The sequence below is a fragment of the Mesoplodon bidens genome (assembly GCF_964165515.1).
Source record: "Mesoplodon bidens genome assembly, chromosome: 6".
Lineage (NCBI taxonomy): Eukaryota > Metazoa > Chordata > Mammalia > Artiodactyla > Ziphiidae > Mesoplodon > Mesoplodon bidens.
This window is the reverse complement of record NC_138162.1, coordinates 91,853,117-91,875,373: the sequence shown is the minus strand read 5'-3', so window position 1 is coordinate 91,875,373 and position 22,257 is coordinate 91,853,117. Positions and strand designations below refer to the sequence as shown.

General features: G+C 48.9%; 1 protein-coding gene and 1 long non-coding RNA gene across 4 annotated transcripts in view; one reads left to right on the top strand and one right to left on the bottom strand.

Moving 5' to 3' along the window:
• Window positions 1–22,257, bottom strand: part of LOC308619425 — a 930,003-nt gene that overhangs the window by 634,745 nt on the left and 273,001 nt on the right. The gene's annotated exons all lie outside the window — the stretch shown is intronic.
• On the top strand, window positions 4,547–13,412 carry LOC308619424 (interferon regulatory factor 6-like). 2 transcript variants are annotated; one of them, XM_081238184.1, is made up of 5 exons: window positions 4,547–4,717; window positions 5,422–5,655; window positions 10,528–10,690; window positions 11,758–11,886; window positions 13,245–13,412. In XM_081238184.1, exons 3-5 carry the CDS (start codon window positions 10,588–10,590, stop codon window positions 13,325–13,327), a joined length of 315 nt encoding a protein of 104 aa, XP_081094310.1. In that variant the 5' UTR covers window positions 4,547–4,717; window positions 5,422–5,655; window positions 10,528–10,587; the 3' UTR covers window positions 13,328–13,412. The 2 variants fall into 2 exon arrangements, with proteins under 2 accessions (XP_081094310.1, XP_081094311.1); XM_081238185.1 differs by having other exon boundaries at window positions 10,528–10,733.

The window sequence follows — 22,257 nt, the reverse complement described above, 5'->3', positions numbered from 1 at the left end:
CCCCGAAAGCACCTGCATCTCAGAACAACCCACAGCAGATACGTAACATGGGCCAGGTCCTGCCACCCCTTCCCCAGTGCCCAGAGTCACTGTCATCAGTCAGGAGTTCTGTTCCTAGGGGCTTGGGGTGGTCTGAGAAGTAGGCGCGTGTCCCTTAGATTCTGTCATTTCACAGCCAGTGATGGCTGCAGAGGATTAAACAAGGGCCAGGGAATTGTCATGTTACATTGGTCGTGGGAGTATAGACTGCCTGTGGTCCTTCCCCTTCCAGCTCCCAATAACGGAGAGACAATCTGAGATGCAGGCATAAGCCAGATGCCATGGCGGTCAAGTTGTCTGAAACACATCCCCGTTCAGGAGAACAAGGTACACACCACGGTGCACCTAACTAACCAGAACAGATGTCATAGGACGTTTAATAGTAACACAGAAGATCATCTTCCTGATCCTGGACTACACTCCTTCCCCCTTTAAAAGAGGAAGCAGCCTTCATAGACATTCCACCCAAACCAACCCCACTCCACATCTGTTCCCTGTCCATGAAGGAGTGACATGAAATAGGAACAAACTCTTCCTCTCAAGGCAGCCTGAGGGTCCACCATGAGATACTGGACAAGATGAAGTAGGTCTGAAGTACTGCCATTCCACAAAGGGAAGAACAATTCAGAGCAACTCAGCAACCTGAGCCCTCTCTTGGCTGAAGTTACACGTAACGGTTGCCCATCCCCTGTTGAATCCAAGGCAACAGTTACCTGAACTGAGAAGTGAGCTCTGGGCTGGGAGGAGTGGACGAGGTGTGGGCTGCGGCAGTTAGAGTAACCCCCTGCCTAGCTCTCGGAGAGGACACTTCACTGCAGGTGTGGCCACACACAGCCGCATTGAATAGTTTTCACACCAAGACCATCTCTCCCCACGGCCCCCTGAGATACAGTATGCTCCTGTTCAAATCCCTTTGAAAGATATGGTGAGGCAAGCTTCAGGTGCCTCAGGAACACAACACAGCTCTAGGCTTTCCTCATGACCCTCCCTGTGTCACCACCAGGACATCACACACATCCTTACACACACGTTTCAAAGTGGCTTGTCTCCCTTCTAGAAAGAATCAGACTGTCTGCTGCCATCCTTTCTCCATAGCCAGGGCAATTCCTCTTGATCCACCTCCCAACGACCCCTCCTCCCCAGGGCAGTCTCAGGTTTCTTCAGGCTCCCCAGTCTCCCCAGGTGAAATGTCCTTGTGCGTCCAGTGCTCTCTTCTCCCTCTACTTCAGTCCAACTATGTGCCCACAGTTAAGTGTAACGTGTGAACCTGAAGGATGTGAGGATGGCAGGGCCTCTGAGAACACACCCCCAGCCTATAGGCTTACCTCCTATTGAAGCCATCCTGCAGGCTTGGGCATGGACTACTGCTGCCTGGTAGCCTCAATGAGAAAAGTCAAGACCAGGAGCCAGAGAGCGACCTGCTTCAGCAAACGCTCGGGATCCAAGTCAACGAGGGACACGTTTGAAAGTAAACAGGAAAATGCGGGCTGAACCGTTCTGTGGTGGGGGAGGGGCAGAGGGCACGTGGGTCGGTGTGGCGTGCGCTGGGGGGACATTCCACGAGGGCTCTGGCAGGTAGGCAAAAACCGGAAGTTCCTTCCACCTCCCACAGTGGCAACACAATTGGCGTGTGCCTCTTTAGGCAGTTTATAAACTTGTTTTGATTCACGGCACCGAGGTTGAACATGACAGTCCCTTCCTTTCACGTCTTTATCCATCAACCTAGGTTTTTGTTTTGTTTTTTTGCGGTACGCGGGCCTCTCACTGTTGTGTCCTCTCCCATTGCGGAGCACAGGCTCCGGGCGCGCAGGCTCAGCGGCCATGGCTCACGGGCCCAGCCGCTTCGCGGCATGTGGGATATTCCCGGACCGGGGCACGAACCCGCATACCCTGCATCGGCAGGCGGACTCTCAACCACTGCGCCACCAGTGAAGCCCTATCCTGTGGTTTTTAAGTATCCCTGCACACTCTGCTTGTCTCTAGAGTATTAAGTCCAGTTGCGCTGTTTTTACCTCTTTGTTTATTGAGATTATTATTTACTTGCATTAAAATGTACCAATTTTAAAGGTACAGTTTGATTAATTTTGGTAATTGTATACCAGGTGTAACCACCACCACGATCCAGATATAGAAAAGTTACTTACCCTTTAAAAGTTTTCCATCCCAATTTGCCCCAATTCAGTTTTGAGACACTTTATTGAGTTTTACTGCTTTCTCTAACATCGACTCTCCGGGTGATTTAGGAAAGTCACTTTACCTCTCTGGATGTGTTTTTGCTTTTATAACATGAAATATGCCAGAACAGATGTGTTACCAAGGGCCCTTGCAATACTTTCAGAAAATGAGGGGGTAGGGTAAGGGCGGGAATCTCAGCCTTGCGTCCTCATTCTTCACATAGCACACGCATGTGGCAGATCCTAGTGGGAAAAGCCTGTGGTCGCATCAGAGAGAATTAGGTTTCCATCTCCTCCCTTGCTAGTGTGTATGTAACCTTTTGTAAGCATCAGCTTTCTCATCTCCAATATCAGGCTTATTAACAAGGCCTGTTTGTTTACTGTTGTGAGGATGAGTTGAGATGCACCGGCAGCCTTAAATGTTAGTTGGTATTTGTATTATGGCATGATAGAAAGGCACTGCATTCAACCATCTCAGTTACTACACGTTTATGCAGGCTGATTCTCACAGCCAAAACAGACGCACAAAGTACACCCACCCATTTACCCACCTGGGGAAGCCCGAAGCCTCCCTGCCTGCCTGCCTTACGGGGCTCAGAGAAAAGCTGCGCACGCGTGCGCGTGCTTCCAAAGAGCCTCGCTAGGGGGCGGAATGGGAAACAGGAAGTTCTAACGCCTGTCGTACGAGCGCGACGTAAAGCGGGTCTGCTTTATGGCACCCTGCTTCCGCCGTAAAGCGCCGTTGGCAATCCCGCGTGAGTGGGTTGACGAGACTACTTCCAGGTGAAAAACGCGATTCTTGGAGGTTGGCTGACTTGACGTCTTCCCCATGGGCAAACGCGGGAGCCGGAGCCGGAGCCGGAGCCGGAGCCGGAGCCGGAGCCGGAGCCGGAGCCAGAGCCAGAGCCAGCTGCTCAACTCCCTAACTAAAAAGCAGAAGAAGCATCTAAGGGATTTCGGCGAGGAGCATCCCTTCTATGACAGGTATGGAGAGGCAAGGCTGGGACCGGCGCTGCCGGCGTCCTTTCCCGGTGGGAGCCCGCGTGTCCCCGCGTTTGGTCCGCCGGTGCCCCGGGGGTAGTGACAGGGCAGCTCCCGCCGCGCCCCACGCTGCCCCGGCGCCGGCCTAGCTCGCCCGGGGATCCTGGCGGCTTCCCGCCTGAGGTGGGGTTCTTCACCGGTCTTCCTACCCTTTGTTGAGCCTGTAGTTTTATGCTAGACGGCACGCCTCCTGTGTGGCGACTGGGCAGAGATTTTATAAGCTTGTGTTCGTTTTATATGTTTTTAAAGAATTGCTTGGGGGCTTCCCTGGTGGCGCAGTGGTTAAGAATCCGCCTGCCGGGGCTTCCCTGGTGGCGCAGTGGTTGAGAGTCTGCCTGCTAATGCAGGGGACACGGGTTCGAGCCCTGGTCTGGGAGGATCCCACATGCCGCGGAGCGGCTGGGCCCGTGAGCCACAACTGCTGAGCCTGCGCGTTTGGGGCCTGTGCTCCGCAACAGGAGAGGCCGCGATAGTGAGAGGCCCGCGCGCCGCGATGAAGAGTGGCCCCACTTGCCACAACTAGAGAAGGCCCTGGCACAGAAACGAAGACCCAACACAGCAAAAATAAATAAGTTAATAAACTCCTACCCCCAACATCTTCTAAAAAAGAAAAAAAGAAAAAAAGAAAAGAAAAAAAAAAAAAAAGAATCCGCCTGCCAACGGAGGGGACAGGGGTTCGAGCCCTGGTCCGGGAAGATCCCACATGCCGCGGTGCAAGTAAGCCCGTGCGCCACAACTATTGAGCCTGCACTCTAGAGCCCGCGAGCCACAACTACTGAGCCAGGGTGGTGCAACTACTGATGCCCGCAAGCCTAGAGCCCCTGCTCCTCAACAAGAGAAGCCACCTCTCGCCGGGCTTTCTAGAGAAAGCCCGGGCGCAGCAACGAAGACCCATAGCAGGCAAAAATAAATAAATTAAATAAGTTAAAAAAAATAAAAAAAGAATTGCTTGGGACCCTCGACATCACCTATCTGTTCAATGACCATGAGGAAACTAATGTTTGGGTAGTTGTGGGTTCCTCTATAAGTGTCCAGACTCTCAGTTATGATCTTAGTGCTCATCCCACCCCTTTGGGCTGCTTTATCAACAGTTAGAGGGATAGTCTACTTAAGTTTGCTAGAAAAGGTGAACCCCGAGGGCTTTTATTTGCCAAAATTTCCCATCTTTTGGATGAGAGCCTGTTACTGTGTGACTGTAGTATTTGTCATGTGGTCTTGTTAGACTTTTTCATTCGTCTCTTATTATCTATTTGGCATATCCTTCCAAAACCTGTCCAAATGCATGTGGAGTTTTTACTTGACAATAGATATAATGTATTTATAACGGTATAGTCTGCCATGTTCATTTAAAGTTGTATCATTAGACTTTTCCTAATTGCTACATACTAGTAGTTAAAGTTTAACATTGCCTGTTTCTTCTCAGGGTTTCCAGAAAGGAAGCAAAGCCACAGACTTGTCAACTGGTAATGCTTTATACCTTCTTTATGATAGTAGATTCTGGACTGTTACTTTTAAGATTATATATGGTAATAAAGTTTGGCTACATTTCCACTCTTTTTGATTTTAGATGTAAGCTATATTTTAGTAATATTGCTTAGTTTTAAGTGCAGGTGTCTGTTAAAATGCCATTGTGATAACTAATATAGTATAGAGTATGAAACTGTCCTGAGAGATTAGCCTGTTAGAACCTGTTAAGGAGGCTTACCAGAGGGCTCTTGGTGAATCCTAAGAGGGAATGTCATGTTTGCTTAACATAAAATAGAGTGCAAAATCATCAAAGGTCTTATTTCATTACCACAGACTCAGAAATAAAGTACACTTTTTTGTTGTAAGTTTTCCTGTTGCTCCTTTAAAGGTGCCAAATGTCTGACACATAGGTTAGATCGCCTTATAACCTAAAGCTCCATGTGTTTAGTTTGCTGTCTTCCCATGTGGAACATTAGCAGTTCAAAGAAGAGGAAGCGCTTCTAGAATCATAGCTAGATTAGCTGTTTTAAACAAATTTGGTGCTAGGTTTGGTTGAATAGATAGGGTTGCATATTTGCAGAAAAGCTAGTTTTTATTTAGAAAAGTCTGAACTTGGTTCCACTGTGGGCCTGATGATAGTCGTGGGGTAGCAACAAGAACAGCATAATTTTTGTTTTTAAAATCCCCATTTTCCTTTTAGTCAGAGAGTTTATAGGTACTTCAAGTTCTAAAATTGAAGCATAGAGTGAACCAGAACAAGTTTCTGGTTACAACAGACTACTTGCCGCATTAAAGGATGTTTCCAAGGAAGATGAGGAGGAGGAAGATGAAGAAGACAGTGTTATAGATGAGACAGAAATGAATCTTGAAGATGGTGATAGTGACATCATTGTGGAGGAAGAGATGGCAGTAGAGTCTACTGACATGCAGAAGAGTAAGTGTCTTTGATGTGGGTTTATCATCTTTGCAGGGACCACAGACAGATTGCCCCAGGGGCAGGGTGCCTTGTACCATAGAGCTGGGTGAAAGCACATGGATTCAAAGCAGAGATTCTTAACATTGTTGGGCTCTGTGATATCTTCACGAATCTGATGAAAACACAGGACCCTCTGGCCATAAAAATGCAGAAATGACATTTTTGCTTATGATTTCCAGGATTTCATCAATCCTACTTCAAATTCCCCTGATTGAGAGGAAAGGGAACATAATTCTGTTTTTGTAATGGTCTCAATTTATGAAAGAGATTATTGTTCCTGCCTTAGAGGAACCAAGTTTAATGGAAGATAGACATAAAATATACAAAACTTTTCAAGCATCAAATCTGAATGGAACCGATAAATATAAGGTGTTAAAGAGATGCAAAGTGGTCACATGCTGCCAGGGTAAATGAGGGGAGGCTTCAGAGAAGAGCTGGGACTGAAAGCTTAAAGGAACTCTGTCTCACTCAGACATCTAGGTGACTATTTTTTTTAAAATTATTATTAATGTATTTATTTTTGGCTGCATTGTGTCTTTGTTGCAGTGCGCCGGCTTCTCACTGTGGTGGCTTCTCTTGTTGTGGCGCATGGGCTCTAGGCACGTGGGCTTCGGTAGTTGTGGCACACGGGCTCAGTAGTTGTGGCTTACGGGCTCTAGAGCACAGGCTCTAGTTGTGGCGCACGGGCTTAGTTGCTCGGCGGCATGTGGGATCTTCCCAGACTAGGGCTTGAAACCACGTCCCCTGCATTAGCAGGCGAATTCTTAACCACTGTGCCACCAGGGAAGTCCCCATAGGTGACTTTTTAATTTAACTTTAAAATCAACTTTATTGAAGTATGAATTACATTCAACAAGGTGTACCCGTTTTAAGTATGTAATTTGATAAGTTTTGACAAACGTGTATATCTATATTGTCATCGCCAAAGTCAAGATACAGAACACTTCCAATACCTGCAAGAAGTTCCTTCATGTCCTTTTACAGTCAGTTTCCCAGGCCTGGCATCAGGCAACCACTGACATGCTTTCTTTCACTATGTATGAGTGTCTCCTATCCTAGAAATTCATATGAATGGAAGCATACAATAAGTACCCTTTTGCATGTGGCTTCTTTGGCTCCTCATGTTGTTGTGACTCATCTGTGTAGTTCATATTAGTAATTCATTTCTTTTTATTACTGGAATAGTAGTCCATTGTCTGAATATATCTGGGTAACTTTTTATATTCTATTATCTTAATGCCTATTTGCCTTACTGTATTTTTTTCTATACTTTAAGGTGTCACACACCATTCTTAGTATTTTCATTCATCACTTGTACTCGGATAAAAAAATCGTTGCCTCAGACTTAGGGATTTTTTTAATTTTGTTGGTTTTCCAGTTTTCTTTCATGTTTTAGGTTTTTAAAAATGAAAAGTTTGGTTTTTTAAATTATAAAAGTAATATATATTTACTGTAAAAATTTAAGAGGGTAATATAGTTAACGTATATCTCCTCCACCCTGGGATGAACACCTTTAACATTTTATAGAACCTTCCAGACTACTTTTTTATGGATATATGAGTGAATATATATTTGTGTGTATGTGCATAATGGCCTCATACATTTCTGTAAGTTACTTTTTTCTTTAATAATATAACGTGTGTAACTGGGTTACTGCAGCTAGAACCCTGGTGTCCAAACTCCCAGGCCAAATCTCCTTCTACTACATTACACTACCATGGGGAGGTTTAAAAAAGAAAGGGAAAGTATGAAGGGTGATTTTTTCATAAATTAAATCAACTTTAAAAGGCGCATTTGGAGAGTCAGAGAGTACTGATATTGTTAGAAAGAAGAAAGGTTTAAAAGCTGGTTAAATCTCATTTAAAAAAAATCCATATGTACCACATTGTAAAAAAGAGAAAGAAGATGGCATTCATGATTACTGGGCTGGCAGGGTAGGGGACAGTTGCATGCTGGGGGTGGCTCTCGTACTGGCTCTTCCACTCTTCACACTTGTGCTCGGCCAGAGCCAGGGACCGCTGAGGGAGATCAGAGGAGAGGGTGGTGCCTTGGGGGTTCCAGGGAGTTGTGCAGCTGGCTCCCTTGCCACCCAGACTGCCCCAGGGTTCCCAGCCCCAAGGATTATGGAGCATCCCCACACCTGTTTGCTCTGCAGTTGCTGTTCTGCACGCATTTTCTCCTCCAGCACTTTCTGCAGTGTCTCCTTGGCCTTCTGCTCATAGCTGTTTTTCTGGTCTTCCATCTGTAATAGCAACTTATTCATTCCCCAAGAAGTGTATTTCTGTAAATTTGAGGCAATTCAACAAATACACATTGACCTACTGTGTGCTAAAGCCTGAGCAGGGATACAGAAATGAAAAGAAATTGGTCCTTGCCCACAGGGCAGAGATGTCAGTAATCTGGTGGACCTTCTTCCAGGCTGGAGGCAGGCAGGGAGAGTCCCTCAGGTGATGTGAGAGGTGAGTGGGGATAAAAAACTGCCCTGGGCATGCTGGGCATCCTCCCCTAGGCCTTCCACAGGCATTTGAAATCCGACATTTCCAAAGGGAAATCATCTTTCTAAACCTGCTCCTATCTCAGTGGCCAGCATCACCACCCACCCAGTCTCCCAAACCCTAAACCAGGGAATCATCCTTGATTTCTCTCTCACCTTCTTCAAGGAATCAGTTCATCATCAAGCTTTGTCAAGTCAGCGTCTTTACCTGTATCCTCTATCCCTACTGCCACCTCCTTAGTTCAGACCCTAGTAACACTATTATATGGATTATAGAGAGACTATGTATTATCTTCATGCCTTGCCTCCCTTCAAACCCTTTTCAGTCCTGCAGCTAGAGGGTTCTTTCTAAAACTTAAATCTGATCACATCACAACCTGCTTAAATCTCTCAGTGGTTCTCAGTGTTCTAAGAATCAGGTCCAAACTCCTTGGCATGGTTCCTACTTACAAGCCCAGACTTTCATCTCATGCTGCCTCCACGCAAGCTGAACTGCTTGTAGGTCCCCTAAGCACTGTGCTTTTCAGCCTCTGCCTTTGCCCATAAAGCTTCTTCTGCTTAGAGTATCGTGACCCACGCTTCTCACCTGGTTAACTTCTACCCATGTTCAAGATTCAGCCCTAGAATCATAAATTCTGATAAACTTGGCCAACCATACCTACCCCCCGACTCTTTTTGGATTAGGCAGTTTTACTGTGTCTGGTGTTCACATAGTATCTGTATTTCTGATCTATTGACTCATCTGTCTCCTTTAAGGGATTGTAAACTCCTTTGGGGCAGGGAGCATTTTTAAAAAAATAAAATTATTTTTGTAGGCTTGGGGATCTGACCAATATTCAGTAAAGTCAAGTTTTAAAAATTAATACATTTGTATTTTTAGAATTTCTCCTGGCTTCAAGGTCAAAAAGAAAAAGACACAAGAGCAGCTTTGCAAATTCACTGGGGGTCTTGCCTTTCCAGTGCTTTTCATTTTTATGCCCTGTGATTTTTGGGAAAGCAGGAGCCTTTTACTGTCGATTCTGGGTTACCCAACTGGGTAAGAGATAGTCTAAATAATGCAAATTTAGAGTTCAATATCAAATCATTTCCATTTAGCTTTGGAGTCATCTGAAAATTTGGATTTAAATGTTGAGTGGGTCTTATGTTCTTGGAATTGTCATTAGAAACCAGATACAGGAGTTACTGGTTGAGATCATACATGGTTATGTCCAGGTTATTGGACACTGACCAGCTTTATCCCCCATTGAAAACGAGTAGACTGGCATTCTGGATTATACGTCAGTCTCTTATAAGCTTGGTTGGCATTACTGAAAAAATAAAAGTTGTGGATCCGCAAACCCATAGACTATATAGGCTATGTTCCCCTGCAGAATTCTAACTACATGGCCACCTTATCTTCCTAACATCAAGCGGGAGCAGTCTGGCCGGTCCATCTCGTTCTCTTGATCTTGAGTCCTCTGCCAAAGACATCCCCCTTTTCTGCACCAGCACATACGTCACAGCCCTGAAGAAAGTGTAGACATCTGAGATACGTTAACAGTGGGGGAGGGCTGATATCCCGTGAACAGACACATAAATGCCTGTTAGACCTGGAAATTGAAAACCAGAGAGGCGGGGCCACACTGCTTTTGGCCCAGGCCACCAGCCACTGGTGTTCCCAGCAAAATGTTCCCAATGTGGGAGTTTGAGGAAGCAGGGAAAGGCAGGTGGTGTGAGTTTATTAGGACTTGAGGCCCTCAGCCTCGCACTGAGGCAAGCTGAACCCCCAGAGTGTGCTTCTTGCCCTCCTATGGGCTGCTACTCCTAAAGGTACTTGGTTTCAACAGTTATTTGTGCATCAGATTAAAGACTGAAGGGAGAGGGAACAGCAAGCCTAAATTCTTCATATCATACACCACCTCCCTTTCTCTTCTTATTATACAAGCAATTCATGTGAAAAACAAATAAGGCAAACAAAACAAAACAAAATTACCTGAAATCTTGCTATCCAAAAGTTACCATTAGTATTTTGGTGTATACTTGTTCCAGATTTTTCTTTATTTTCAACCCTTCATTAAGGCCATTGTAGTCTTGACAGATGATGCTGGCACAAGCACTTGAGATGAGGCTCCTCTTTTTAAAATACTGTATTTGCCTTTGGCTTAATTTCTCTCAGGCCCTGCCTTGCTTGGTCCCCAGCGTGGTGTTTTCTGCTGCAGTCTCTGTAAATTGGAGTTGGGGTGATGGGGCGGTCAGGCAGGGCTGTGTGTATCTGTGTCTGTATGAGGGAGGGCGGGCACACTTTCCAGTGTTTCTGGGCAACAAGCAGGCACTCACTGCAGTTTCCTATCCCTCAGGCCTGGGCTGTGGAGACAGGGGAAGTACCAGGAAGGGGTGGACGACCCCGACCCAGCTAAATGGAAGGCCCAGCTCCGCTGTGCACTCAACAAGAGCAGGGAATTCAACCTGATGTACGACGGCACCAAGGAGGTGCCCATGAACCCAGTGAAGATATATCAAGTGTGTGACATCCCCCAGCCCCAGGGCTCTATCATTAACCCAGGTGAGGCCCCAGCTGCTGGGGAGAAGGTGGACAGTGTGCCAGGTTCCGGACTGGACCCTTAAAGCGATAGTCCACTTGAAAGTCGCCTCGCTTACAAAGTTGAAGACTGGTAAATAAAGCAAGATATCCTGTCCCTAGAACCCAGAGAACAAAAGATATAAACTTAGCACAGTCTTCCTGCCCACCCAGTGGAACAGTAAAGCATTAGAAAGAAGAGGGGGTATTGAGTTCTATAAAAAATAACTTCTCTTGGGACTCAACACTGAGAAGAGAGGCCAGGTAGTTTAGAAGAAGGAGGGATTAAAACTTAGAAGGTCTGAGTTACAAACCTCGGTCTTTCTATTTCACTACTTGTGGGACATTGAATCAAGTCATTCAACATTTTGAGCCTCAGCTTCTTCCACTATAAAATCTGGGTTCTCATCTTTCCTGCGTATTTCAAAGGCTGTTCTAAGAATCAATTGACATGACATTATGAAGGCTATTAAGTTCTCTTTATAAGTGATGGGTAAGTGATCATTTAATTTGTATGGCATTTTTCCTAGGAGAATACCACCTGATCCCTATATTTACTCAATGTTTAGCCAGTTCCGACTAAGAGCCAGATAATTTAGACTTGACCTCCAGTGAATCTAGTGAGGCTCTGCCATGAGGGAAGGGTCTGTCTTCACAGTAAGCTTATAAAGGAGAGAAGCTGTGCTCCTTGGGTCCTTAGAAGGGATGCGAATGTGTAGAAAGGGGCTTAGAGTAGGAATTAAAAGATTTCTAGGAGAAGGGAGTAGGGTCTGCAGCTCCTGGATAGGGGAGGGGATGAGAGCTTGCACTGGGGCTCCGTAGGAGGAGCTGGGAGTGGGATGAACACCCTTGGTTCCCACTCTTTGGCATTGAGGGTGCACACTGAACCCAAGGAACCTCTGTGCTGGCAGTGCCTAGCTTGAACAGTGGGTCAGCTGCAGGGATGACAGTGCAACATGAGCGCCTCACTTTTGACCTTTGTGTGTGTGTGTGTGTGTTTCTCGGGTAGGATCCACTGGATCTGCTCCTTGGGATGAGAAAGATAATGATGTGGATGAAGAAGATGAGGAAGATGAGCTGGACCAGTCACAGCACCACGTTCCCATCCAGGACACCTTCCCCTTCCTGAACATCAATGGTGAGTGGGGTGGGGGGTGGGACAGAGGCATGGAGAGGATGTAAGGGGCTTTGATTTTGCAACCGTTGACACCATATCCACCATTGCACTGGGAGCAGCGACCAGGCCCTGGGGCCAGGCTGCCAGTCTGTTAGCAAGTAGGAGTCATAGGCAAAGGAACTCCATAGGCATAGTTATCCAAGTGGGGTGGCTTCTAGGCAGAGAGAGCATCTTCTGAATCTTATGTGATAATTCAGAGAAATTAAAAAATTAAATTCATTCTCAATCCCGCATACAAATACACAAGCTGTTACAAATTTTGCTGATTTCCTTCAGGCCAAGTGCAGGGATCATTTTCGTGAATTGTAGGCAAACTCTTCTGCTATTTCCCTCGGTACAAATTTTCTGTCACTGTCTTAACAGCCTCTGCTAAGGCTGTATCATGGGAAACTTGTGGCTCTACAGCTCTTAATACTAGGCTCTGATAAAATTTCTCTACTAGAGACTTTTATCTTTTTAAAGTTAATTAATTAATTAATTTATTTTTTGTGGTATGCGGGCCTCTCACTGTTGTGGCCTCTCCCATTGCAGAGCACAGGCTCTGGACGCGCAGGCTCAGCGGCCATGGCTCACGGGCCCAGCCGCTCCGCGGCATGTGGGATCTTCCCGGACCGGGGCACGAACCCGTGTCCCCTGCATCGGCAGGCGGACTCTCAACCACTGCGCCACCAGGGAAGCCCTATTTTTTTTAAATTGACTTTTTGAATTCAGCTTCCCAGGAAAGATGAGTTAAGAGGTTGGAGGGTCACTGTGAGACAGAGCAGGTACTGCATCTCCCATTGCACGTTCTGAGGACGCTCAAACACAAGGTGAATTGCTCTTCCACAGCATCTTCACTTGAACTTTTCACTGACATGCTCCTAGTCATATGACTTGCATTCAGTTGAGTAGCTTTTCACTACTTTTCTAAGTTCCATCTGGCTGCTAGGGTCAAATGAGATACTTTTGCCACCTAGAAAATTTAGTATATCCAGATGATTCCTGTAGGATTTTGGAGTACCCTTCCCTAGGTGATGCCCCTTCTTTTGAGAATCAGGAAATGACTCTTATCTGTCTACTTGCCCTCCTTCACTTACCCTGTCATTTATGACCTTGCAACCAAGTGATGAGTAAAGACAACGATCATAGAGCTCTCTCAGGTTAATATTGCCACAGCTACATTCCCACTTGGTGCAATTTTAAGATTTGGACATTTGGAAATGTGAGATCCTTTCCCAAATCTTTGGCTCACTCATTCTGTTATTCTCACCCCTTAAAAGGATGCAACCCATTTCCAGGATCATGATTTCTCTTTTTTTTTTTTTCATGTTTTTTTAAAGCTAATATTGTGTGTCCTTACGTTATGGGCCACCTTGGATCCTTTATGGAAACATGTGAACATATATTAAAAATAAAAAAGTAAAATGTGGCCCTACAGCCACACCGGGATTTCATTGCCCTGAGAGAGGAGTTGGGGCGCATCAGTGACTTCCACGAAGCCTATACTTTCAAACAGGCTCCGGGCCAGCCAGTTTCCAGCTTAAGCAAGGAGAATGTTCCAGCGGTAACCAACAAGGAGAACCTGGCGACTCCGGTCTCGACTCCATTCCTGGAGCCGACCCTGGGGAGCGACAGCTCTGCGGTCACTTTCGGGAAAACCCAAGAGGATCCCAAACCATTTTGCGTGGGCAGTGCCCCACCGAGTGTGGACGTCACCCCCACCTACACCAAAGACGGAGCTGACGAGGCAGGATCAACCGATGGCAAAGTTCTGAAACCGAAGCCATCTAAGCTGGCAAAGAGAATCGCAAACTCCGCTGGTTACGTGGGTGACCGGTTCAAGTGTGTCGCTACCGGACTGTACGCAGACTCCGGTCAGCTCAGCCGGGACCAGCGGGCATTGCAGGTGAGCCCCCCCCCACCCGAATTTCAGGAGCCTGACCAGTTGTCAGGTTTTTTTAATGTGTGAAGAGGAGGGGGCCGGGGGTATGATAGGGCAGGACACCGGGCTGATTTGGTTAATGAAGCTTAGGATAATTTAAATGTTTGAAATGTGTCCAGTAAGGGGACGTAAGTGGATACTTTAAGTTATTCTGTAGATTTTAAGCGAACTCCACTCGAATGCTGATAACGGAAGTTTTAATTATTGCGAAGGATGTCTAAAAGACTGCATGACATTTACCTATCAATCGCTTTGATTTCTCTGCCGTTACTGTACGTTAACAAATATACCTAAAAGCGCTGCTTAGAATGCCTTACGTGATACTTGGTGGAGGTGTGTAGCGGCCGCATGTCTGTGAGATTCGTGCAATTTTTTTTTTCCACCAAAAAAACAAACAAAACAAAAAAAACAAACCTTGCTTAAAGGGATAGAGTATGTATTTAACTTGCTAGTGAATGATAGATGTTGTATAGGAATTTCCTTAAGATATTTTACTTTTAATTAAAAGACAAAGCCAAATTGTTTTGCAATGTTAAGAAAAAAATTGGTTTATGCTTATAAAAATGGATGAAGTTATCTAAATGATCCATTAAGTGCCCATTTTAATTACATAGATGGAAGGATTACAAGAGGACAGTATTTTATGTCTACCCGCTGCTTACTGTGAGGTCAGTTCTTCAAATTTTTATTACTAGAATCTTACATAAACCTTTTGAGTTAAATTTCATTTCCAAATATACAAAGGGAAGTTTGTGGGCCATGGTCGTCTTTATTCATTGTGCATTTGTTTTCTTTTCTGTTGTGTTTTTGTTTTGCTTTCTTTGCGTTGTGTTTTTGTTTTGTTTTATTTACCTTCGAAAGAGAATGTCTGTCTGTATGCCACAGTGTATGTATGGCTATACATACACACCACATATACCTCTACGTACATATGGCTTTACGAATAAAGAGTGTGTGACTAGTTACACATAGACACTCTTACATTTTTATCGTTCAATTTTAAAATATCTCAGTTGTATCATAAATTGTGGTTGGTTTTGGGCAAACTTTTCTTTGAAGATACTTTCCTTTAAGGTAAGGGCAGTGAAATAGCTTTGGTGGTAAGGTGTGTCTTTTTTCCATCTCCGTTCTCTTTCTAGCGTGCAGTGATGCGCTTCTCAGAGTTGGAGATGAAAGAGCGAGAAGGTGGCCACCCCACGACCAAAGACTCCGAGGTGTGCAAATTCAGCCCCGCTGACTGGGAAAGGCTGAAAGGAAGTCAGGACAAAAAGCCAAAGTCGGTCGCCCCGGAGGAGGCCATTGCCGACCAGAACGACAGTGAGAGATGTAAGTGAACCCAGGCGGCTCGCGTGTGGTACCACGTCGGTGGGAACGGGGCGGTTCCGCTCCCAGTGCCGAGGGAGGTGAGAGGAAACAGTATGCTTCCGACGGCCCAGCGTCTGGGTGCTGGCTGTTCGGAGAACGGGCTGCTCTGGCCACCCTTCCCAGCTGTGGATTGCAAGGCTGGTTGTCCTTTTGAGCGTTGCGGCATCCAGGAGTGAAGCACCTATGAAATGTTGTTTCCTGGCACGCATCTCCTTTTTCCGGAGAAATGCTAGTCCTGTAGTTAGTAGTAGTCTGATACAGTAGAGCAGAGGAATGGCAGTGCAGGACCTCCAGCGTCGCAGGTATGTGTTCTGTTTTGTAGCAGGTACGGACACGGGTTTTTGGTAGCAGTGGAATGACACTTGCAGCCAGAGCCAGACCTTCCAGAGTGACAGTCTCCTATGGGAGGGAGTGGAGAGTACTTGGATTCTCCCTCCAAAGGCAGAGGTTTCGTTCAAGTGAGATGAGGGCTGATGAAGGCCCCAGAGAGATAAGCAGAATTATTTTCTGTGGAGGCTTGTTTGCAGTCATGAGGAGCTGACAGCACGCTCCAAGGCCGTGGGACCAACGAGGCCGTTCTTCCTACCCGACGGGCTATGTTCTGTTCTGGAGGCCGAATTGGAGAGAAAGCTAGTGTTTGCCTCGAGTCACACTCTGCGGTCCCATCAGCTGCTCCCCCACTGGGCTTGACTTCGGGCTTTGCCCTCGAGACTTCCTGGGCTAATGAGATGCGTTGGCAGCAAGTGGAGGTCTTTCTCCCGCTTTCTTCAGTGTGCGTGCTTGTGGCCTGCAGCCTGCTCCGGACCCCAGAAACCTCACCGGTGATGGTGAGTGAGGGCACCTAGGTGAACGTCGAGGACAGGGTGGGCGTGAAATCCTCCTGAGACGGGACAGTCGGGGGTGGTGGGCACGTTTGGGAGGCCCAGGCCCTTGGACCCAGTCGTAGGGTCGGCGTTGACCCGCACGCTTAGGTCGTGGGTGCCTGATGCAGCTCGGGAAAATTGTGGTCAGCAGCAGCGTGTGCTTCTCTCTGCTGCTTGGAGCACTGCCCTCCCCCAGCTCATCTTTGAGGTCAGACAAAGGCCTGTGGCCAGGGTTCTGGGTAAGCCACACCGGGACCGGTTTGTCCTACGTGGCTCCCGTAGAAGGGGATTTCTGGGGCTAGTCAGTGGCGGCCTTACCCGAGGGATGGGGCTCTTGATGTGCCTGGAGTCGAGGATTCCGAGCTCCTCCCCCTCGGGATTGGAATGAAAAAAGGAGGGTCCAGGCCACCCTGGAGTAAAGCAGCAAGAAGGCCTCCCTCCTTGCCTGTGCTCACAGCTGACACGCAGCCCTTACCCTCCTGAGTGGCCTCATAACTCAGCTCCTGGGGAAGTTTCTCAGAGAGATATGATCAAAGTGGGCAAAGCCCAGTTCACGGGGATGCACTTTTCTGAGGAGGGGATCTGCCTGTTCTGGGTGGACGGTGAGGGAGGCTGGAGGAAGGGAGCGGGCAGTTAACCGGCCTCGAGTCTTCTCGCCCTTTTCTCCAGCAACGTGGCCAAACCCAGGGTGGCCGCTGCCCTTCACGTCTCAGTGGCCTCACCCGCCCTTCTTCCCAGAGACGTTTGTGTGCGTCCTTCCCAGTCTTTCCTGCTGAGCGTGGAGACGAGAACTCGGTGTGGCTGATGGGGAGCAGGGCCTGAGCCCCAGATGATTCCGAAAGCCCCCTCCCCCCACCGCCTGCCTCCAATCTCAGACCGACCGACGGGTCTCTTCCTGGAGCACCCGGGACATGGCCCAGTGAGCCATAAATCGCCACCATGGGAGGGCAGGAGAAGGGTTGGGGAAGGTGAGGGGCTCCGTTTGAAAGGTTGGGGCAATGGAGGTGGGTTCCTCACCCACCCTCTGTCTTGTAGAGACGTGGGGTTTGTAAATAGCTGGTCAGGAAAGGTCACCTGAAGGGGCCACTGTTCTTACTGCCGCCTCCATATCCAAGGCACAGCAGGTGTTCATTCCATTCAGCGGGATATGAATGGGCCTTCTTGTTCTTGGGCCATCATGTCTTGAGCTGATATGGGCTCAGGTCCTTCTCATGGGTGTCGGTGTGGCCGAGAGCCGAGCTGTGAGCACATGGGAGCTGGGGCGGGGATTTGGGGCGGGCAGGGGTCACAGAGAGGGCCCAGGATGCCTTCAAGATGCCTTCCCCCTTCTGAGGCAGCCCCTACCCATGGAGGGACCAGGAGCTTCCAAGGTGGTGGGTGCTGTTTGCGTGGCCCTGGTTGTCCTGGTGCGGGTGCATCTTGTTGCTAGGGGCTTGTTTAAAAAAAGGAATTAACTTGAAAACACAGTGGCCGAGATACTCATTTATTCTTTATGATCACATGGGTGGCTGAGTGAAATTTTTATTTTGGAAGTTCACCAAATGAGTTTGGAGGTTCCTCAGACTTGGAAGTTCATCACTAGGAACCCTCAGTGGCATTTGAAGATGGGGCAGGGCAAGGAGGCATTGGTCCCTTCCTTCTCAAACTTGGAGTAACCATCTCCCTTGCCAACCACTTGGCTGGGACAGGCCTAGGACCTGCTCAGTGGCAGTGCCTGGCCAGGAGCTGGAGGAAGCCTCAGTCGAGGGGCTTCATGAAACTTCTTTGCTCAGGGAACTTCTCTTCCAGCTGAGCACCTGCACGTTTGTAAACTACTTTGGAACAGAGATCCCCTGCACTCCTTGTGTAGCGGGTGTAACTTTGAACAAGGTTAGCCCTGACTGGAGGTGCTATTATAGTTAAGCTACAGAGAAGGGGATTTTAATCTTGGGGAGCCTTCCAGCGACTCAGAACCCTCTCACCTTGTTTAGGCCTCACTGGGCATGGCTCAACAGTGGTGAGGGTGCTTTGCTGCCACAGTGACTTGTAAATGTTGCTGTGGTGATGCTTCTGTGAGGTGATGGTATGGTGCAACCATAATGAATTTGGGATATATGTGCTGTGAGTCATAGGACCATGCTGCAGGGACCACGTTCACATCTTGCTTAGACTGGGTGACCAAGGGCACATGGCTTCCCACTTTTAGAAGGGCCAAAAGTAGCAATGATGGCAAAGCCTGATGGTTAGGATCCCCGTGTATCTATTTATGTCCCCATCTCCTTTGCCCTCAAGGGTAATCCTCCTGTGGGTCGTGGTTAGAACAGACTTTGAGAAGCTCCAAGTGACACGGAGCCTCTACCCCATAGCTGGTGGCCATGGGTATCTTGGGCAGTCGGGGTGGGTGTCCTTCAGGGTTATTACTGGCCTGGGTAAGGTCACACTAGCGTAAGGTCTTGGGGGGCCTTAGCTGAGGGGAATTGAGATCTTTGCCCTAAAAGGCTCCAGGGTTGGGGGAAGTGTGGATGGACCTAGTTTGGAAAAAGAAACTTTCAAATTGGGCATGGGGGTTCTTAAGGTAGCCCTTCCATTCCTCCATGGATGCCCTCCCACGGAGCTTTTAGGGAAGGCTGATTGGACCAGATTGGACCAGAGAAGTCCAATGGTGTAACCAGCAGGGCTCACCTCTTAAAATTTCCTACATTTCGTGCCTGAGATTCAGGCTGGTCTGAAAGTCTTGGCATCTTTTGGTTAAAGGGATTTTTCCAGCCTTTCTCTGTGCTGAGCCCGGCCCGTGATTATGAAGCCCACCCTGGAGGGAGGCTAGCAGTAACATTCCCACTTTACAAGTGAAGGGGGCCGAGTTGTAAAGCGGCGCCATTCCTGCCCGAGTGTTTAAGAGGGTCACAGAGCAGCCCGAGTGAGAGTTGCAGCACGCCGTCTTCACCGGGCCTGTGGTAGCCTGGGCTGCATCACCCGTAAGCACAGGCCAGGAGTTTGGGGTTTCTCCTGCTGCCATGGCAGGAGACCCTCGCGGTTGGGGTGATTCCACCATTCCGGCAAGAGTAGATGGGGATCTCTCCCACCTTGGGATAGTCTTGGAGAAAAGCTAAGTGTGTTCCACCATTGAGAACACAGGTCAGGCTAGCCCAGGCCAGGGTGAGGTTCATCCCCACAACTGGCTGCCATTAAATGCTGGGAATGCCCCCAAGAGAGGCTGATCAGGGGACCAGCCGGCTGGGCAGAAGTGGGAGTGATACTTGAAGTGGTCTAGGGAGCGGAGGAGGAATGCGAGCAGCATGTGAGGGGTGTGTCCATGTTTTCATCTAGAAAATCGGGCTGTGGGAGCTTAGCTCAGGTGTTAACGAAATACCAAACTCATACACCCACCCCCAACCCCCGGCCGGTGATGGACACAGGGTCATCTTCGGGGAACTCTTTAACAGCACAGTGATCATTATGGAATTATTTGTGTGTTAGAAACAATGTGACTAGCAAAGCAGTTGAACTGTTTCTTTGGCTAGAGCAAAAGTGAGGAGTGATGTTAGGCTGGGGTGATTGGAGGAAAAGCCCCAAGTGGATGCTAGATTGAGCAGAGGGGGCAGGAGCAACACAGGCGGAGCTGAGGTGTGAGCAGTTCAGCCCTGCCCGCCACACCCCCCCACCCCATCCCCATGAAAGGGGTTGGAGTTTTGTCTTTGAAATGTCCTTAGATGCTTGTTGCCCGGGAAGGAAGGCGTGGAGACGTGCCAGGTGGGTGACCGGTGTCACTGAGGGCCTTCTTCCTAGACAGGAAATAGGAGCAGCCCCTCGATGGCAGTGAAATGCTTTTCCCCCCACGGGTGTGGAAAGAGGACAGACGGACTTGTAGCAATCTGGTTGAGTTCTTTGAAATTGCCCTTGACCCTTGTGTGTGCACCAGGAAGCCTTTCCTTTCCCTTTGCCAGGCTCCTCTTGCCTTGGTCTCCCCAGCTTCCCAGCCTCCCACCATTCTTTCCCTACCCTTTTTCTTCACCCTCGCCCCTGCTGACCCAAGTGAACATTGGTGCTATGTCTGTGTAGATGGCAGTTGGGGGCTATTTGGTCTCTTGATGACATCAGCCTTTTTTGTTTACTAGCAGCTGTTTCCATAGTCATTTGTAGCTCCGCCCTGATTGGTTGGATCTTACTGTGAGGTCACTCACCCCCCCTTTAAAAGTAAGCCACCTTGGAGAGTTAAGCAGTTAGGGAGTTAATCTGACATGCCTATAGAGGGATGGTGTAGATGCCTCACCTTGACCCTTGAAGGATGGATTGTGAGTGGGCTACGCGCCTCATCTTCTGCTTTCTTTGCTGGTTGTGTTCAGCTGTCCTTCCTTTGGGACGTCTTTCTGAGGGTTTTGTGCTTCCAGCGTGTGAGGCCCCTGGTCTCCAAAGGGGGGTGGTCTGTTGGTAGCAGATTGCCTTGGGCATGGGGGTCCTGCCTGCTCCTGGTGACCTTTGTTCCCTCCTTTCCGGGTTGTCTCCCCTCCCCTAGGGGAGTGTTATGATGGAAGCAAACCTGACCCCTTCGAAGCCCCAGAAGACAGTGATCTTCCTGAGGACATGGACACGGAGCCCCCCAGAGAGTCCCCCGCCGACCAGGCGGCCCTGGACGCGTCACGCAGCCCCACCCTCCGGCTGAACAGAAAGCGCAAGGTGTCTGGCGATAGGAACCACACTGAGACCACTGTGCTCCCGGAGGACTCTCTGCTGAAAGCCAAGCGGAGACGGGTCTCCAAAGGTGAGCTTGGTTTCGCTTCGGGCCCACAGGGCACCCTACGGAAGTCCTGGAGCGGAGCAGTGGAAAGTTCCAGTCCCACCCTGGAGCCCTGGGGGGAGCCACTCACACCTCCCCACCCCCGACCCCCCCAAAGCCAGGTGCCGGGGCTGGAGCCCAAAGGTGGCCAAAGGCAAATAGGCCCCCTCCCGAGACTTGGTGACAAGTTCCAGCCAACACAGTGACCACACCCCTCCTCTCCCCCACCCCTGTTAGTGATGTGTAAGACAGTTTGTTCCCCGCCCCGGGGGGCTTCTTCATTAATTTGTAGTTATTTCTCCATTAGCTGACTGGCCTGAGAGGGAAATGACAAACAGTTCCTCTAACCACTTAGAAGAGCCACATTATAGTGAGCTGACCAACCTGAGGTGTGCATTGAATTAACAGGGCTCCATCCCAGAAAGCAGTGCCGCTTGCTGCACCTTAGAGAACGGCGGGAGCAGAGAGGAAACCTGGCCAGCAGGGCAGGAAGGAAGTGACCCAGGCGGTTCAGCCTGCGGTCACCCCCCAGGGCAATAGCATCTCCGAAGAGAAACCTGGCAGGAAAAGGGCAGAGGCCAAAAGCAACAGAAGCTGGTTGGAGGAGTCCCTTAAATGCAGTGACAATGAACAAGGTACGCATTTGGCGGGGGGCGCTCCTGGAGGGTGGATCACCCGCCCTCTGTGGGAAACGGCCCTGGAGGGGACCTGAGCGCCATCCAAGTTGACAAGAGTAGCGTGTGGCGAGCGGGGAGTTTTCTTCATGAGGTCCTTTCAGCCTGCACACTTCCTTATGGAATGGACAGTAAGGTGGGAGCTCGACTTCCTGGGCTGCTCCTCATCACCCAGCCCGCGGCTGGGCAGGAAGGGAAGTCTTGGGTGACCCCGGGCGCTTGTCAGTGCCCTCATTCCAGCCTCAGGCTGTCCCCAGTCACCCTGTCCCGAGCACCCAGGCCCCCCACGGGTGGGGACGGGAGCGCACGAAGGGCTGGCTTCTGCCCTCTCTTGCGGCCCTTTGAAGCGACTTGCCATTTGGCGTTTCGTGGGTTAGCCTATTTGCCGGTTGAATGTGGGATAATTAAAATATTAGTGCTTTGAAAACATAATTGGTATATCTTTAAAAACTGAAGCTGCTCCAACGATCAGTGCTAACAATGGGCTTTTCTTTCCTCACCGGCTACAACTGTGTAACGCCCGCTGCTTCTCCCCCTGACAGATGTGCTGTGCATGGACGAAGAAATGGATTGGCAGCCTTCGCCCCTGCCGCAGAAATACACCGACAACAGCGAGAAACCATTCGGGAAGCGACCGTGCAAAACCAAGCATTTGATCCCTCAGGAGCCCGGGCGGGGCTTGCCGCTGTCAGGGGACTCCTAGGTGGACAATGCGGATGGCAAGGCACCTCTTGCCCCTGGCTCTCCCCCGCCCCC

Excerpts from the sequence above, each read along its gene's own strand:
- LOC308619424 (XM_081238184.1), top strand. The coding sequence starts at position 10,588 with ATGGAAGGCCCAGCTCCGCTGTGCACTCAACAAGAGCAGGGAATTCAA. Across the intron at positions 10,691-11,757 it reads ACCCAGTGAAGATATATCAA|GATCCACTGGATCTGCTCCT; the intron begins GTGTGTGACATC and ends TTTCTCGGGTAG. Across the intron at positions 11,887-13,244 it reads CCCCTTCCTGAACATCAATG|CTAATATTGTGTGTCCTTAC; the intron begins GTGAGTGGGGTG and ends GTTTTTTTAAAG.